Source organism: Nomascus leucogenys, chromosome 3 (assembly GCF_006542625.1).
Source record: "Nomascus leucogenys isolate Asia chromosome 3, Asia_NLE_v1, whole genome shotgun sequence".
Lineage (NCBI taxonomy): Eukaryota > Metazoa > Chordata > Mammalia > Primates > Hylobatidae > Nomascus > Nomascus leucogenys.
Window position 1 is genome coordinate 31292460 of NC_044383.1, and position 16564 is coordinate 31309023.

The following is a 16564-nucleotide window of genomic DNA, read 5'->3' on the forward strand; positions in this document are numbered from 1 at the left end:
GCTCTGCCACCCAGGCTGGAGTGCAGTGGCGTGATCTCGGCTCGCTGCAACCTCCACCTCCCCAGTTCATGCCATTCTCCTGCCTTAGTCTCCTGAGTAGCTGGGACTACAGGCGCCCACCACCAAGCCTGGCTAATTTTTTTTGTATTTTTAGTACAGACGGGGTTTCACCGTGCTAGCCAGGATGGTCTCGATCTCCTGACCTCGTGATCCACCCGCCTCGGCCTCCCAAAGTGCTGGGATTACAGGTGTGAGCCACTGCGCCTGGCCCAATTTGTTTTTAAGCCCTGAAGTTTTCTCAGTTGGGTTTGAATTCAGTCCCTTTACAAAGTCATTCTAAACTATTCCTAGACCGATAGACCATTCTTGGATTGGACCATTCCTGGATTGGGCAACGGCAACGGCAATGGTCTTCCAGAAACCATTAGAATGACTCTAAAGAGAGTAGAAGCACTTTTTCTCTCTGCCTCTTCCTAAAGACTGAATATATGCTATTGTCCACGGCCTGTTCAATTCCTTTTGATAGTTAGGGATAGACTCCCTTCCTCAAGCTCCCCCAAGCTCTCAGAATCTGGGTAATCTTTGATTCCTTACTTAGAAACCACACAATTCTTCCATTCCTACCCACAGCTCCTTCCAATAAAGATGAGGCTGAACAGCTGAGCCCTTCCTTCCCCCAGCTCTTAGTAACATAGCAACAGCCTCATATTGGATTTATACTTCTAGATAATCCATCCCCAAAATGCCTGCAGTCATATGCTTAGAATTGAGCTTCAGGCGTACTGAGCACTATAGCTAAGGAGGAAGCAAAAGGATCCCCTCCCCAGGAACCACTGGAGCTCAACTGGATCAAGTTCATAGTAAAAATGTTATGGGAGAAGAGTCTGCCAAACATGCAAAAGGGCAAGAGGCCAGAGATCAATGAGAGACCTCCTGCCTCTATTGGCAGTTATCATTGAGCTCCCCAAACTACTAAGAACTGGATCTACTTTTATGAGGTAGCCTTTCTCTCCAGGAGGCTCCCCCATTTCGGGGACTCCAGGCAGTCCTACTTCCACCGAGAAGCCAGTCATTGAGATTCCTTCCCATACGAGGATGAGTTTTTCACGTCTCCTTCTCTATCTTCTGCAAAGCTTGTTCCAACCTGATGATTTCAATGAGTGTTCTCAGCCTCCTGGCTGGAGTAGGGGCCAAGAGGCTGACAGTTCTCACAAATGCCTCAGCCCTTAAAAGGTATAGTTATTCTCCCTCTCCTAAGGTCTGAAGGTGTGGGGTGGGCAGTAGGTATTTATGGAACTCTACACCACCTTATCTGTATGACTCTGTATTCCAAAGGACAGTGTAAGCTTTACAAAAAAGGAGCAGGTCCCAGGTTAATAATCATAGCAACATGCTGGATAGCCACTAATGAGAGCCGCAGCTTGAGACTGTGCAAGCACAGAAATGAAATGACACAATGCATTCAAAGAGAACACGGGCCAATGGACTATCTAGCTAGGTGTACATATACAGAGTTTTTTATTTTCAATGACCTGTATGTCCACAACCACACCTTCAGCATGCACATTCTTGTGATGGACAGCCCAGACAGCCCACACCTCCTTCTCTCCCCTTTCTTCCTAAGGCAGGTATACGCAGATTAGGGTAATCTTTAGCTTGGATCCCTCCCCTAAGCTCCCCTACACCTTGACTTTTAGAGGACAGAGGGCATCTTCGTAGATCCAAAGTATTCCCAGTGTCCTGGGCTATCCTGGCACCTGGCTTCTTTCCATCAATCTAGAGTTCTAATCCTTGGAATGACCTCTTTAATGATAACCAAGAAAAAAAAAAAAAGATCCCAACTAGATGGACTATCCTTTCCCTCCAAACCCAGTCCAGGTAATCCAGATAGAGCTGAGGACTGTGCTTAAGCTCTCTATGCCAGCTCTGAGACAAGGAGAAGGTAGAAAGGGGAAGGGTCTTGCTTGAAGGTCCCTCACAGTTTCCCTAGAAATGGTAGATCTTAAACCTCCCCACAAGGTAACAGCAGACTCCAGACTTTCTAGGCTAACTATGTGATGTTCAGGTCTTCCTTCTCCTGTCTCCAGGCAACCAGATGCCCCAGGAGAATTCCCAACACTGCAAAGCTATAATCACGTGCAACTCTTCCAAAGCCATGCTGTGTTACTAGGGAGGGGTAAGTTGTGCTCTACACAATGGAAATGGGACCCAGGTGTTACATATAAAAAATAAACATTTAAAGAAATAAAAACGGGAAGGGAAAGAGAGGGAGAGAGACCTTGAGGTTCTTAAAGAGTAGTACCCTCTCTAACTGGTTCAGGGCTTTGGTCTGCTCCCCACTACTTAGCTCCAGTTTGTTGAGGAGACATGGAGATATCTGCGAAAGACAGGCAAACGCACGATTTAAACAGAGTGAAGTAAACTCAGACACACACCAACAGGGCATAGGGCAGGAATGGGGATGGATGGCAGGGGAGAGGAGAAGGTCAGGTGCATGCATCACACAGCTAAGGGTCATCTCCATAGGTAGACCCTCTTAGGGCTGCAAGTGGAATCCTCATCAGAGGCCCATGAAGTCCAGGGCTTCAGTTCAAGATAGAAAGAAGCCATTCTTTTGACCACTATTCTTCTCCTAGCAGTTTAAGAACCCTTTGGTTCTTAACTTGACTAATCTCTTCAATACAGACTAGCACAAGCAAGAGCCCAGTCTAATTCAGCATTGAGGTAGGATTTGGACATAGCCTCTCTAGGCTTTCTACCTGCGGATAAGGATAAGTCTTGAGGGGATGGCAGGACTTTCATCTTTGTCAACAGACATTTTTAGCCAAGACTGATGGGTACCATGCAGTTTCCATGAAGAACTGGCTCACCAGCTTACATGGTGGTTCAAAGATAGGCCAGAGCAGAAAAGCTGAGGAAGGGATATATCTGGGAGAGAATACATTTCTCGGTAAAGGAGTGAGAGCTACTTCTAGATTCCAAGCAGACCTGTCTAGGCAAAAGCATATCTTCGCTAAGCAAGGTTACCCCAAGGCACTGAAGTTGGGAGATTAAGGTTTGCATGAGGGACAGCAGATCAGCTCTCAGATCATACCTTCTTCATGTTGGTCCCCACATAGCTCTTGGGTTCTTCTTTAAACTGAGGTAACCTATAAGATAGAGAATCCATCAACTGTCATTAAGGATAATGACAAATGTCCCTCTCCATGCCAGCCACAAACCAAAGGTGCTCTGAGCCAGAGCATGCCCTGTGTCTTAGAAAAGGCTACAAAAGAGAAGCAGACTAATTTCATCCTTTTCAGAGCTTCATCAAAGAGCCACAGGAATCGGAGGATGTATGACATGGACAAAAGGAGGTAGTCGTGAGAGCAAGGTAAGTGCCCTTGGAGGGTGGAGGCTCTTTTTTCCTAAGACTGATTCCTTCCTGCTTATATTTACTTGGCAAATACTGCTGCCAAGAGATGGGGGGAGGGCAGTCTATCAAAACCCTAGGACAGTGGGCAAAAAAGAAGAATTAACAGGCAGGCTGAAGTTTTGAAACCAGTAAATTTGAGCCGGAGGAGCAAAAAATTATTTGCAGCAGGATCCAAGGGCAGTCTAGCCTGTAGATAATAAGGATTATTATCTATAGATCTGAGAGCAAAAAGAAATCCCAGAGGAAGGTTTAAAGCCACTGCCTCAGCTCTTCTGTGAGTCTGTTGAAAGGAGGTGCAGGAAACAGGCCTAGTATGAAAAGGCCTCCTAGGCCCTAGGCTAAGGGCCTTACCTAAGGGTAACCAACCATCTTGGTTTGCCTGGGACTGAGGGGGGTTTGCCAGGATGCAGAACTTTTAGTGCTGAAATCAGGACAGTCCCAGGCAATTCACAATTGCTAGTCACCCTAATTTTGGCCCTCTCCCACAGAAATCAGGATCCCTTGAGTTTGGCTTCCTCTCTGGGTTCCCTTTCCCAGCTGCTACCTGCACAGAAACAGAAACAAATTTGGGAAGCAGAATGAGGTCTGCTGGCCTATATTAAATAACCCTCTGCCTCCCCGTGAGGCCAAATCAGCTCCCTCCTCCTTTTCCCTTGCTCAGTAACCCTGGGCCCAGAGAACTACCCCCCATCCATAATCCCAGTGGCCTCTGATGTAGCTGTGGGGTTGGCCAGGTCCCTGATGTGGCTGTGTGGAAGCAGGCAGACTCAAGAGGCCTGGGCAGCCGGGCTGAAGCAAACAGCAGCAGGTTTACCTTGTGAAGAGCAGCTGCACCATGTCTACCAGAGTGTGCTCTGCGGATTTTCTCAATAACTCTGCACGGGCAAAAACAAATAACACAGGTGTCATTACTTGCTGTGCTATTATCAAGAGGGTTCTCAGAGCAGACTCCCCTCCAAACCTTGTTTACCAAGGATTATGCCAAACTTATTAAAACCAGCTCCACCTCAGCCTAGCAGCCATAACTTCGCTGGCCCACTAGGTGGCACTACTGAGTCAGGGAAAAAAGGGGAGGGATAAGATGTGTTCTAAAGGGTTGCAGGTTGGTGTCAATCCCAGAAACCCCAGGAGAGAGTTATTTGGTGCCTGGGCTAAGTCAATCTGGGATCCATCCCAACTCCTGCCCTGGCATAACAGGCTGAGGTCTCTATTCTAGCTTCACAATACCCAAGTACAGAGATTTATTCTAGACCCCTATGATTGCATGAGATAGATGATGGAGTCCTGAATTTTCCGTCTCTCTGGGAAGACAGACACTGGCCCCAGGAATGGTGAAGGGGCTAATATCCAAGCACCTACCACTGAGCCTCATTTCAAAGCAGATCCGGAAGCAAGACTGCATAATCTCACACACAGATTCATTGGTAAGGTGGGCACCCACTGGGGTTAGCAGCAGAGTCCGTAGAATCTATCAGGAAGAAAAAGGAATTGCTGTGTTAAACAAGGTACTGAGAGGTACTCGAGGGTAAAGAGAGAGGGGTTAGCAAGAATGCTGACTTCACCTCAGCTTGGTAGAGAGGTCTCCAAGAAGCTTGTCCTGGGGAATTGTTTCTTCACTTTTTATGACCCTGACATATTTCAGAACTCATTCCAGCCCTAGCCCATGAGCCCAAGAGATGGACGGCACAAATATAGTCTGCCAGAGGTACAAGTGTATTTAAGGCTTCTGGTATTTGACATCACTTCATATAAAGCTTTTACTGATTTTCCTTAGAAAAAGCTTTTACTTTGGGTACTCCAGCTGCTTGTTTGGAAACAAAGTAGCTCCCCTAAGCCCCAGTGGAGTCAAAACACAGCTTCGTGCTGTGGGCAGAGTAAGTAGAGTCTGCAGCACCAGCCCCTGGCCATTAGCCTAACTGCTATTTCCCTCTCACTTACCTGAAGGATTTTCATCAGGACAACTTCATCACTGGCAGGATCAGTGCCCACAAAACGAGCATGGGTGACAGCATCCGCCATGTTCTCCATGCCCTCTGCTGTGCCCTCATGGGTGGGATCTGCTCCAGCGAAAAAGGAAAGATTAAGTGATGTGGAGAGGAGAGAGATAAAAGGTAAGGCAGCCTGTCTAGCTTTGAGAGACAGTTTTTCCTCTTCAGTTCCCTAACCCATGGCTCCTTGAGCTACATGAGAATTTTTGCCCACAACTGATTTTTTTTTTTTTTTTTTTTTTTTGAGACAGAGTCTCACTTTGTCACCCAGGCTGGAGTGCAATGACGTGATCTCAGCTTACTGCAACCTCCGCCTTGGGTTCAAGCGATTTTCCTGCCTTAGCCTCCTGAGTAGCTGGCATTACAGGCACCCACCACCACGCCCAGCTAATTTTTTTTGTACTTTTAGTAGAGATGGGGTTTTGCCATGTTGGCCAGGCTGGTCTTGAACTCCTGACCTCAGGTGATCCACTTGCCTCGGCATCCCAAAGTGTTGGGATTACAGATGTGAGCCACTGCACCCGGCCCCATAACTGGTTTTAACGAGCTCCTCAACACAAAATCCACTGGGTAAAACTGTGGTTCTCAATTGCTGGACCCATACCAAAAAGTTCTGATTTTGTATGCCCAGAGTGGGGCCTGAAAATTTGTGTTTCTAACAAGACCCCAGTTGAAGTTAAACACCGCCGAGCAGGGGATCATACTCTGGGAATCACTAGTATAAATCTACTAATTTCATAGAGGAGGGGCCTGGAAACAAGAGTTTTTGACTCAGAACAAGAACCAGGTAGGGCCAAAGCTTGTGGCCTTTTCTCCTTTCATCTTTCAATACAGCTTCTCTCTGGTTGCTTTTGGAGTTTTGTGTTCAGGCGCAACTGAATTAGGGGAGCAGGAGGAGGAAACGAACACTCACTGCTGCCAATACTCATATGTGAGTGCCACATTACAGCAGATCAAAGACTTTTTTTTTTTTTTTTTTGAGATGGAGTTTCGCTCTTGTTGGCAGGCTGGAGTGCTATGGTGTGATCTTGGTTCACCGCAACCTCTGTCTCCTGGGTTCAAGCGATTCTCCTGCCTCAGGCTTCCCGAGTAGCTGGGATTACAGGCATGCGCCGCCACGCCTGGCTAATTTTGTATTTTTAGTAGAGATGGGGTTTCTCCATGTTGGTCAGGCTGGTCTCGAACTCCCGACCTCAGGTGATCCGCCAGCCTTGGCTTCCCAAAGTGCTGGGATTACAGGCGTGAGCTACCACGCCTGGCCCAAATAATTCTTCTTTAGTTTCATTCTTATTTAAAATAATATGACGATGAGCAAGAATCCTGTTTCCAGCTTAACAGGCATTAGGAGAGAAAAAAGATAAACTAAACAGGACTGGAGGCTGACTAGCTGGGGGGTAGGCAGGAGGGAGAATTTCAGCTGTACAGAATAAGAGGGGAGAAGCTAGAGGTCAGACAACCGGCACCACGGTGGAAATGAACACAAATGCTATTAAGCAGGGAACTCAGCTCCCATTCATGTATTAAATAGCCACGAGAAATAGCCAAATAAGTTGTCACCATCAAGGGTCTTGCCTAGCTCCTGCCCTAGGTCTGCTCTGAAGGATCCTTTCCAGAGCTGTTTAGTTCTAAAAGGGGAGCCTAAGTAGGGGGAAAGAGCAGGGATATGAAAAAGCTTTGTGAGTGACAGAGAAAGTTGCTCCAGAGGTGGCATGGTGTAATGCAGGAGCACCTCCTAATTTTAGTCACAGGAATTATAAGATTGTTGTTATTTTTTCTCTCCCCCCAACCTTTTTTTTTTTTTTTTTTAATTGAGACAGAGTCTCACTCTGTCATCCAGGCTGGATGGAGTCCAGTGGCGTGATCTCGGATCACTGCAACCTCTGCCTCCTGGGTTCAAGCAATTCTCCTGCCTCAGCCTCCTGAGTAGCTGGGATTACAGGTGCCCACCACCACACCCAGCAATTTTTGTATTTTTGGTAGAGATGGGGTTTCACCATGTTGGCCAGGCTGGTCACAAACTCCTGACCTCAGGTGATCCACCCACCTTGGCCTCCCAAAGTACTGGGATTACAGGCTTGGGCCACTGTGCCCAGCCCATTTTCTCTTTCTTGGTACCTGAAATCAGGGAGTTCCTGAGCCTAAAGCTCAGGGGATGGCTGAGAACCTAAACTTTTTTTTTTCTTTTTTTGTTTTTAAATAGACAGGGTCTTGCTCTATCGCCCAGGCTGGGTTGCAGTGGTGCAATCATGGCTCACTGCTGCCTTGACCTCTGGGGCTCAAGTGATCCTCCTACCTCAGCCTCCTTAGCAGCTAGGACTACAAATATGTGCTAATATGCCAGGAGAATTTTTGTATTTTTTATAGAGATGGGGTTTCCCCATATTGTCCAGCCTGGTCTTGAACTCCTGGGCTCAAGTGGTCTGCCTGCCTGGGCTCCCCGAAGTGCTGGGATTACAGGTGTGAGCCACTGTGCCTGGCCCCCAAACATTTCTCTTGCAATGATAAGCCAGAAGTCTTTTACTAATTGTGAATGTTTCCTCTTTTTCTTCTGTCCTCATTAGCCACTGACACCACATCAAGACTTTCTTTGTCCTATTTACAGTGTCCTTCTACTCAGCTCTGGGAGTAGTTACTTTAGAGGTCATGCAGAAGGAAGCCAGTTTCATGACATATAGTAAAATGGGGTGACCCAGCTCCTCCTATCACACCACCTCTCCACGTTTCTCCCGATCAGCACAAAAAAATCCCACACTCTCAAGGCCTCTATCTCATAGCCCTGCCTGACAGTCCCTACCCAGGCCACCAGGGCCCACATAGGAAACCCAGGTCCTTCTCAATGTTGTGTAGCATTTCAGAGATAAGTGAATAGTAGTAGCCTTGTTCCCATCTCACAAGGCTCCTGGGGGTCCATTTCTTCCTCTCTTTCAGTAATCTCTCTTGTTAAGGTGTCTTTTAAATTATTACTTTGAATCAGGCACTCCTTCCATCCCCCAACCAGAATAGATTCAGAGAGACTCCACTAAGGGGGTTTACTCCATTAACGGGCTCTACTGATCTCTTTGTAGTTCTTGTCCCCTGAGGTTGAATGAAGTAGCAAAGTTAATTTTCTAAAAAGGCAGTTAAGGGCTGGACACGGTGGCTCACGCCTGTAATCCCAGCAATTTGGGAGGCCAAGGTGGGCAGACTGCCTGAGCTCAGGAGTTCGAGACCAGCCTGGCCAACACAGCGAGAGACCCCATCTCTACTAAAAATACAAAAATTAGCCGGGCATGGTGGTGCATGCCTGTAGTCCCAGCTACTTGGGAGGCTGAGGCATGAGAATTGCTTGAACTCAGGAAATGGAGGTTGCAGTGAGCCAAGATCACACCACTGCACTCCAACCTGGGCAACAGAGCGAACTCTGTCTCAATAAAAACCAATAAAAAATAAAAATAAAAGGCAGACTAGAGTGACAGGTCTTTGACAAGAACCACAGGCAAGGCTTGCTAGCAACCCATGAAATCCGTGGCACAAAAATTCTGGTCTGGCAGCTGTGTGGGGCCAAACAAAAGGCCAGTCCTTGGAGGATCTAAAATAATCCCTGAAACCTTGGATCATAGGAGCAAGAGACAGGAGTTTTCTTCTAGAAGAGCAGCCTAAACCCTTCTTTAAAATGTCCTCCTCTTCTGGCTACTCTGGAGCCAACTTCAGGGAAATCTGCCAATCCCATCTCCTTTGCTTTTTTGGCTTTCATACGCTCCTTCCTGCTCCTTTTCTCATGCCCACTGCAATCACCACCTCCAGCATTCTCCTTTCCCACCACAGGAAACTCCAATGACCAGCTGGCCTGAGGTCTCCAATGACCAGCCTGTCTGCCAAGTCCAGGATGGGGAAAGAGTAACACCAACAAGACAGCAGAGGGAAAAGGCACAGCAGTGGCAGCCACTGGAGGCTGTGAAGAAAGATGACCTGCAGGTGGTGCTCAGGGCAAGGCTGGAAGTGGCTGGGCCTGATTTTGTTTAGGAAAAGTATGAAGCTGGGACTAGGGTGTCGGAGAGGCTGATGCACCTGTTCAGAAGCTAGCTGGTACCCAGGATTCCTGCTCAGGATCCTGAATGCATCAGCTAAGCAAATCCAACATTTCTAGAATAAAGGGTTTTCTTGCCTGAACTGAAGACTATTTTCTTTTCTGGCTAGCTAAAGCCTGAGCCTTATCTTTTCTCGTCTCCCTACTTCAGAAACAAAGACAGCTGCCTGTTTTCTATGTTCTTCATCCTTGTACATGGGCTGCCAATCGGGGAAAATGAATTCCCAAATTGAGTGTCAAGACCAACTAAAACAGAAATCCAAAGAAAGACACCATAAACAAATTTAGAGATAAACTACAGATTAAGGGAGATATTTGGCCTAGATTAGGAGCAAATATTTGTAATGCTATGATAGGCAATGGGTTAATATTCCTACCATACAAAGAACTCCTACAAATTGACATGAAAAACAAACACAACTCAATTAAAAAAAGAAGTGAAGGACAGGAAATTCAAATGTTCAGCCTCCAGGAAATAAAAGCAACAAAAGGCTGAGTGCAATGGCTCACGTCCGTAATCCTAGCACTTTGGGAGGCCAAGGTGGTGGATTTCTTGAGCTCAGGAGTTCAAGACCAGCCTGGGCAACATGGAGAAACTCCACTTCTACTAAAAGTACAAAAATTAGCTGAGTGTGGTGGCGTGTGCCTACAGTCCCAGCTACTTGGGAGGCGGAGGTGGGAGGATCACCTGAGCCCAAAGGTCAAGGCTGCAGTGAGCCGTGATTGTGCCACTGCACTCCAGTCTGGGTGACAGAGCAAGACCCTGTCTCAAAAAATAAAAACAAAATATCATTTTTTACTTACCAAGTTGGCACAAATAAAACTGATAATATTCAGTGCTGATGACAGGGTAGGGAAGTAGAAATTCTCAGTCACTGCTGGTGGAAGTATAAATGATGTAACCTTTTGGGGAAGCAACCTGGTAATAGCTATAAAAATGCAATATGCACATGGTCTTTAATCCAGAAATCCCAAGTTCAGAAATCTTTCACACAAGAGTAAAATTAGTAATAAGGGGCCGGGCATGGTGGCTCATGCCTATAATCCCAGCACTTTGGGAGGCCGAGGCGGGTGGATCACGAGGTCAGGAGTTCAAGACCAGCCTGGGCAACATGGTGAAACCCCGTCTCTACTAAAAATACAAAAATTAGCCAGGCGTGGTGGCACAATATGGTGAAACCCCGTCTCTACTAAAAATAAAAATAATTATTAATAAGGACATGTGATCAAGGATGCTTATATTAGCATTATTTACGACTTCAATAGGAAATAATCTTAAATATTAAGAATGAGCACATGAATTGTGTTATATCTATATCACACTATGGAAATTATAGAGCTACTAAAAAAAATCATACAAGGGGCTGAGGGGAGAGAGAAATGGGGAGTTATTGGTTAATGTTAACTCCCCATTATGTTAAGTTTCTATTTGGGGTAATAAAAATGTTTGGGAAATAGATGGTGGTGATGGCTGCACAACATTGTGAATGTAATTAATGCCAATGAATTGTAAACTGAAACTGATGGAAATGGCAAGTTTTATATATATTTTTTACAATATAAGAGAATAAATCAGATGAATAGTTATATCATATACATTTAAGTTAATACTATCTGCTTTTTTTTTTTTTTTTTTTTTTTTTGAGACGGAGTCTCGCTCTGTCGCCCAGGCTGGAGTGCAATGGTGTGATCTCAGCTCACTGTAACCTCTGCCTCCCGGGTTCAAGTGATTCTCCTGCCTCAGCCTCCTGAGTAGCTGGGATTACAGGCACGTACCACCACACCTGGCTAATTTTGTATTTTTGGTAGAGATGGGGTTTCACCATGTTAGGCTGGTCTCAAACTCCTGACCTCATGATCCGTCCGCCTTGGCCTCCCAAAGTGCTAGGATTACAGTCATGAGCCACTGTGCCCGGCCAAGTTAATACTATTAAATGAGAAAAGAAAATACGTAGCACATAATCCTATTTTTATTTCATTTTATTCTATTCTTTTTTTTTTTTTTTTTTTTGAGACGGAATCTCGCTCTGTTGCTCAGGTTAGAGTACAGTGGCGCAATCTCTGCTCACTGCAAACCCCGCCTCCCGGGTTCAAGCGATTCACCTGCCTCAGCCTCCTCAGTAGCTGGGGTTATAGAAGCCTGCCACTGCGCCTGGCTAATATTTGTAGTTTTAGTAGAGATGGGGTTTCACCTTACAGAAGCCTGCCACCGCGCCCGGCTAATATTTGTATTTTTAGTAGAGATGGGGTTTCACCATGTTAGGCTGGTCTCAAACTCCTGACCTCGTGATCCACCCGCCTTGGCCTCCCAAAGTGCTAGGCTTACAGGCGTGAGCCACCGCACCGGGGCTTATTTCATTTTAAAAAGGGATGGTACTTCATTTACAAAGACATAGAAAAACAAAGATTCAAACTAGGCTGTTAACACTACTTGCCTAAAGAAGGAGGAGGAACATTGAGAAAGTACAGGAAGGACAATTAACTTTTCTTTTGAACATCTCTATTGTTTGTCTTCTTATAATGTGCATGCATTATGTCTGAAAAAATAACTTTAAAAATAAACCTAACCAGGCCGAGCACGATGGCTCACGCCTGTAATCCCAGCACTTTGGGAGGCCAAGGCGGGCAGATCATGAGGTCAGGAGATCGAAACCATCCTGGCTAACACGGTGAAACCCCATCTCTACTAAAAATACAAAAAATTAGCCGGGCGTGGTGGTCGGCACCTGTAGTCCCAGCTCCTCGGGAGGCTGAGGCAGGAGAATGGCGTGAACCTGGGAGGTGGAGCTTGCAGTGAGCCGAGATCGCACCACTGCACTCCAGCCTCGGCGACAGAGCGAAACTTCATCTCTAACTAAACAAACAAACAAACAAACCTAACCAAACTTCCAAGAGTAAGGTATCATACCCTTAACTCTTTCCAAAGCATAGAGAAGCCAGAGTACCAAGGAAACTTCTTCTCTTGCCCTTCCCACCCTGTACAACGTGGGTCAGCTAGCATGATAAGTAACCAACAACAATCCTATTTCTCTTCTACAAGGAAAGAGATGACTGGAAAAAATTTCCCACTATCACCAGCTCATTGCCTAAGGCCTGGGCACCCCAGGAAAGGTGGGAAATGAAGTGCTGTGGTCATGCAACAAAGCCTGAGCTCTTACCTATGAGTGCATAGGACAGGAACTTGTTGACAGACGTGAGTGCCAGTCCAGTGATAGGGCCAGTGGTATCTTCAGAGCGAATCACTTCCAGAAAAGGACGAAGGAATACATTGGGCTCAATTTCTGAGAGTTCTGCAAGAAAATACACAGAAATGAAGAGGTACCATCTAACAGAAAGCTAAACCCTGGAAAAAGGTTCTTGTTTGTGCCATGAGGCTAGAGGTCTTTGTTGCTGGGTCAATCTTCTTCCCTCTGGATTACCTTGAATCAAATCCCAGACACTGTATCATTTTATCTGTAAAATTTTCAGTATGCAGATCTAAAAGATTAGGAATCTTAAAAAAAGAACAAAAACACAATATTATCTATTTTTTTTTGTCAGAGTCCTACTCTGGAGTGCAGTGGCATGATCTCAGCTCACTGCAAACCTCCACCTCCAGGGCTCAAGCCCCTCAGCCTCCTCAGTAGCTGGGACTACAGGCGTCTGTCACTATGCCCAGCTAATTTTGTATTTTTAGTAGAGATGGGGTTACGCCATGTTGCCCAGGTTGGTCTCGAACTCCTGAGCTCAAGCAATGTGCCCGCCTTGGCCTCCCAAAGAGCTAGGATTACAGGCGTGAGCCACGGTGCCTGGCCCACAATATTATGCTTAAAGAGTTAACAAACAGTTAAAATGGTAAATTTTGCATTATATGTATTTTATCACAATTTTTAAAAATTAATAATAATTTTTCAATATCATCAAATATTGTGAGTCAATTTTCCATGCCCATTTCACCACCCTCCCCTGTGATATAAATAGGTAACGTCATCTTGGGTAGAGCCAATGTGACCCTTAGGTCCCAAGGTGGGCTCCTGTCTTTATGTCCTTTGCTGTTATGGTCAGGGTCACTTCTCTTAGAGAAAGAGTGCAGCATATTCCAGAAGGGTGAGAGGAAACTTTGAGGTTTATAGTCCCTTGCTGAAAAATAAGTTTAACAAGAACAAAAGGCTGAGCAGTCTCTTAGTCATGGAGGCAGTCTGTAATCTTGGAAGTTCGTAACCACTGTCCGGCCTGTTTCCTGCCTAGAGTTAGCAGAGAACTAACTGCTCTGAGATGAAGGGGCGATTGATAATCTTTATTTTACAGATGAGAAAAGGCTCAGATAAGATACATGATTCGTCCCAAATCACACAACTAATATGGAGAGCTGGGATTTGAACCCAGCCTATATGGTTCCAAAACTTGTAAAAACCCCTTCATCTATTCCACCTGAATAGATGAAATTTTACTCCTGAATTTAGAAGATTCCATTCTAGGTCAAAGAATACTACACTGTACTTGCTCCCTACCCTACTCTGCCCAGAATTTAAATTTGTTTTTCTAGATTGTGCTGTGCTTTCTTCTTTCAGAGACCAGCTCCCTAAAAGGCTTCCTAAAGAGACCAAAAATGTTTAGGGATGTGATCTAGGCTGCCCCACCTTTGGAGACAAAAGGAAGCAGGGTTTCCTAAGCACCTTCATTTTCATGTAAATATAGGGAGCTGCCTACTCAATTCCTACCACCCCCACTCCTCCCTGTGTAAACATTCCCTGGGCCCCGGCTGCTCCTCAGATTAATGCTTTAATTAATTGGCAGATTGGGTAGCATTTTCCAAGCTTGTCTGTACAGTGATCACATCAGCTGTAAAAAAAACCTGCTTCTCTTCCCCTACTACCCCCACCTACAGATGTAAAATTTACAGAAAAAACCTACAGTGTGTGTGTGTGTGTGTGTGTGTGTAGTGGGATGGTGGTAGGGTTGAGATATAAGGAATTTAAAGTATTTGGAAAAACTGAAATACATAACGTACTTTTAAAAAGCACATAAAATGGCCGGGCGCTCATGTCTGTAATCCCAGCACTTTGGGAGGCCGAGGCAGGCGCATCACAAGGTCAGGAGATTGAGACCATCCTGGCTAACACAGTGAAACCCTGTCTCTACTAAAAATACAAAAAAATTAGCTGGGCGTGGTGGTGGGCACTTGTAGTCCCAGCTACTCAGGAGGCTGAGGCAGGAGAATGGTGTGAACCCAGGAGGCAGAGCTTTCAGTGAGCTGAGATCACGCCACTGCACTCCAGCCTGGGTGACAGAGCAAGACTCCGACTCAAAAAAAAAAAAAAAAAAAAAGCACATAAAAAAATGTAAAGTCATCTAGTCTTGCTGCTTTAGGAACATGAATTATGTACAATTTGGTCTGTTATCTTAAAAGTGGTCATGTGGTATATTTGACATATGAAAGTCTAGGGGAAAAAAATCTTTGAGAATCGGGACAGGTACAAATTTTCTGTGATATTAGTTGCTACAACTATATACTTGCTTCATGTCCTCCTTCACGGCAAAAGAATAGGGCAGTTTTACATCTGGGGTCCACACTTCTAGGGCGATGTGCATTCAGCCTCTTTTTGCTAATTTGGTAAAATTAATTCTTTTCTTTAAATGAATGATTTATACAGCATGTAATTTTACAGCCAATTTTCAGATTGGCTTCCTTCATTCAACATGATGACTGAAATTTTTCCAAGCTATTGCATATATCAATAGCTTGTTTCTTTTTACTACTGAGTAGTATTCATTCCCTGTATGTATCACAGTTTCTTTATCCATTCACTGGTTGAAGGACATGTGGGATCTCCAGTTTGGGGCAATTATGAATGGAGCTGCTATAAACATTTGTGTACTAGTGTTTGTGTGAACATAGGTTTCCACTTCTTTAGGGTGAGTACCCAGGGGTAGGATTCCTGGCTCAAAGGGTAAAGGTGTGTTTAGCTTTACTGTCAAACTCTTTTCCAATGTCATTTTATCACTTTGTATTCCCGCTAGCAATAAGAATTCTAGTTTCTCCACATCCTCTTCAGTACTTGGTATTTCAGTGTTTTTACTTAAGCGATTCAAGTATGTATGTAATAGTAGCTCCGTGTGGTTTAAATTTGCATTTCTCTAATGACTAATTATGTTGAACATCTTTTCATGTGCTTATTTGCCGTCTGTATATCCTTTTCGGTGACATGTCTGCTCAAGTCTTTTATCCATTATTAAACTAAATTGTTTTCTTACTATTGAGTTTGGAGACTTCTTTATTCTGAATTTAAGTCCTTCGGTAGTGATACAATTATTTGTAAGTATTTTCTCCCAGTCTTAAGCTTATTTTTTCATTCCCTTAACATCTTTCATAGAACAGACACTTTTACTCTTGATGAAGTCCAATTTACTAATATTTTATGGATTGTGTTTTGGTTTAATGTCTAAATTGACTCTGCCTAATTCCAAGTCACAAAGATTTCCACTCTCCCATTTTCTCCCAAAATGTTTACAGATTTATGTTTTTCACCTATGATCTATTTTGAGTTAATTTTTGCATAAGGTGTGAGGTTTAGATTGAGCCTCATTTTTCCTTTGCCTAAGAATTTCCTACTGTTTCCAACATATCTCATTAAGTTGTCTTTGCACCTTTGTCAAAAATAAATTGACCAGGGTGGGCACTGGTCCCAGCACTTTGGAAGGCTGAGGTGGGTGGATCCCTTGAGTCTAGGAGTTTGAGACCAGCCTGGGCAACATAGTGAGACCATCTCTACAGAAAATAATTTAAAAAAAAATGGCCAGGCGTGGTGGCTCACGCCTGTAATCCCAGCACTTTGGGAGGCCGAGGCAGGGGGATCACAAGGTCAGGAGATTGAGACCATCCTGGCTAACACGGTGAAACCCCGTCTCTACTAAAAATACAAAAAATTAGCCGGGCGTGGTGGCGGGAGCCTGTAGTCCCAGCTACTCGGGAGGCTGAGGCAGGAGAATGGCGTGAACCCAGGAGGCGGAGCTTGCAGTGAGCGGAGATCGCACCACTGCACTCCAGCCTGGGCAACACAGCGAGACTGTCTCAAAAAAAAAAAAAAAAAAGCATGGACCAGGAGCAGTGGCTCA

General features: G+C 45.1%; 1 protein-coding gene across 8 annotated transcripts in view; it reads right to left on the reverse strand.

Annotated features, from left to right (window-relative positions):
• Positions 1 to 16564, reverse strand: part of GBF1 (golgi brefeldin A resistant guanine nucleotide exchange factor 1) — a 137828-nt gene that overhangs the window by 26326 nt on the left and 94938 nt on the right. For 4 of the 8 annotated variants that reach the window (XM_030807865.1, XM_030807873.1, XM_030807857.1 and 1 more), the window contains 6 exons: positions 12628 to 12759; positions 5354 to 5472; positions 4775 to 4883; positions 4230 to 4290; positions 3095 to 3149; positions 2279 to 2377 (listed from right to left, as the gene is read on the reverse strand). In XM_030807865.1, coding sequence (XP_030663725.1) covers positions 2279 to 2377; positions 3095 to 3149; positions 4230 to 4290; positions 4775 to 4883; positions 5354 to 5472; positions 12628 to 12759 — 575 coding nt within the window. The remainder of the gene's footprint in view (positions 1 to 2278; positions 2378 to 3094; positions 3150 to 4229; positions 4291 to 4774; positions 4884 to 5353; positions 5473 to 12627; positions 12760 to 16564) is intronic. The other 4 variants (XM_030807904.1, XM_030807889.1, XM_030807898.1 and 1 more) reach the window with 1 other exon arrangement.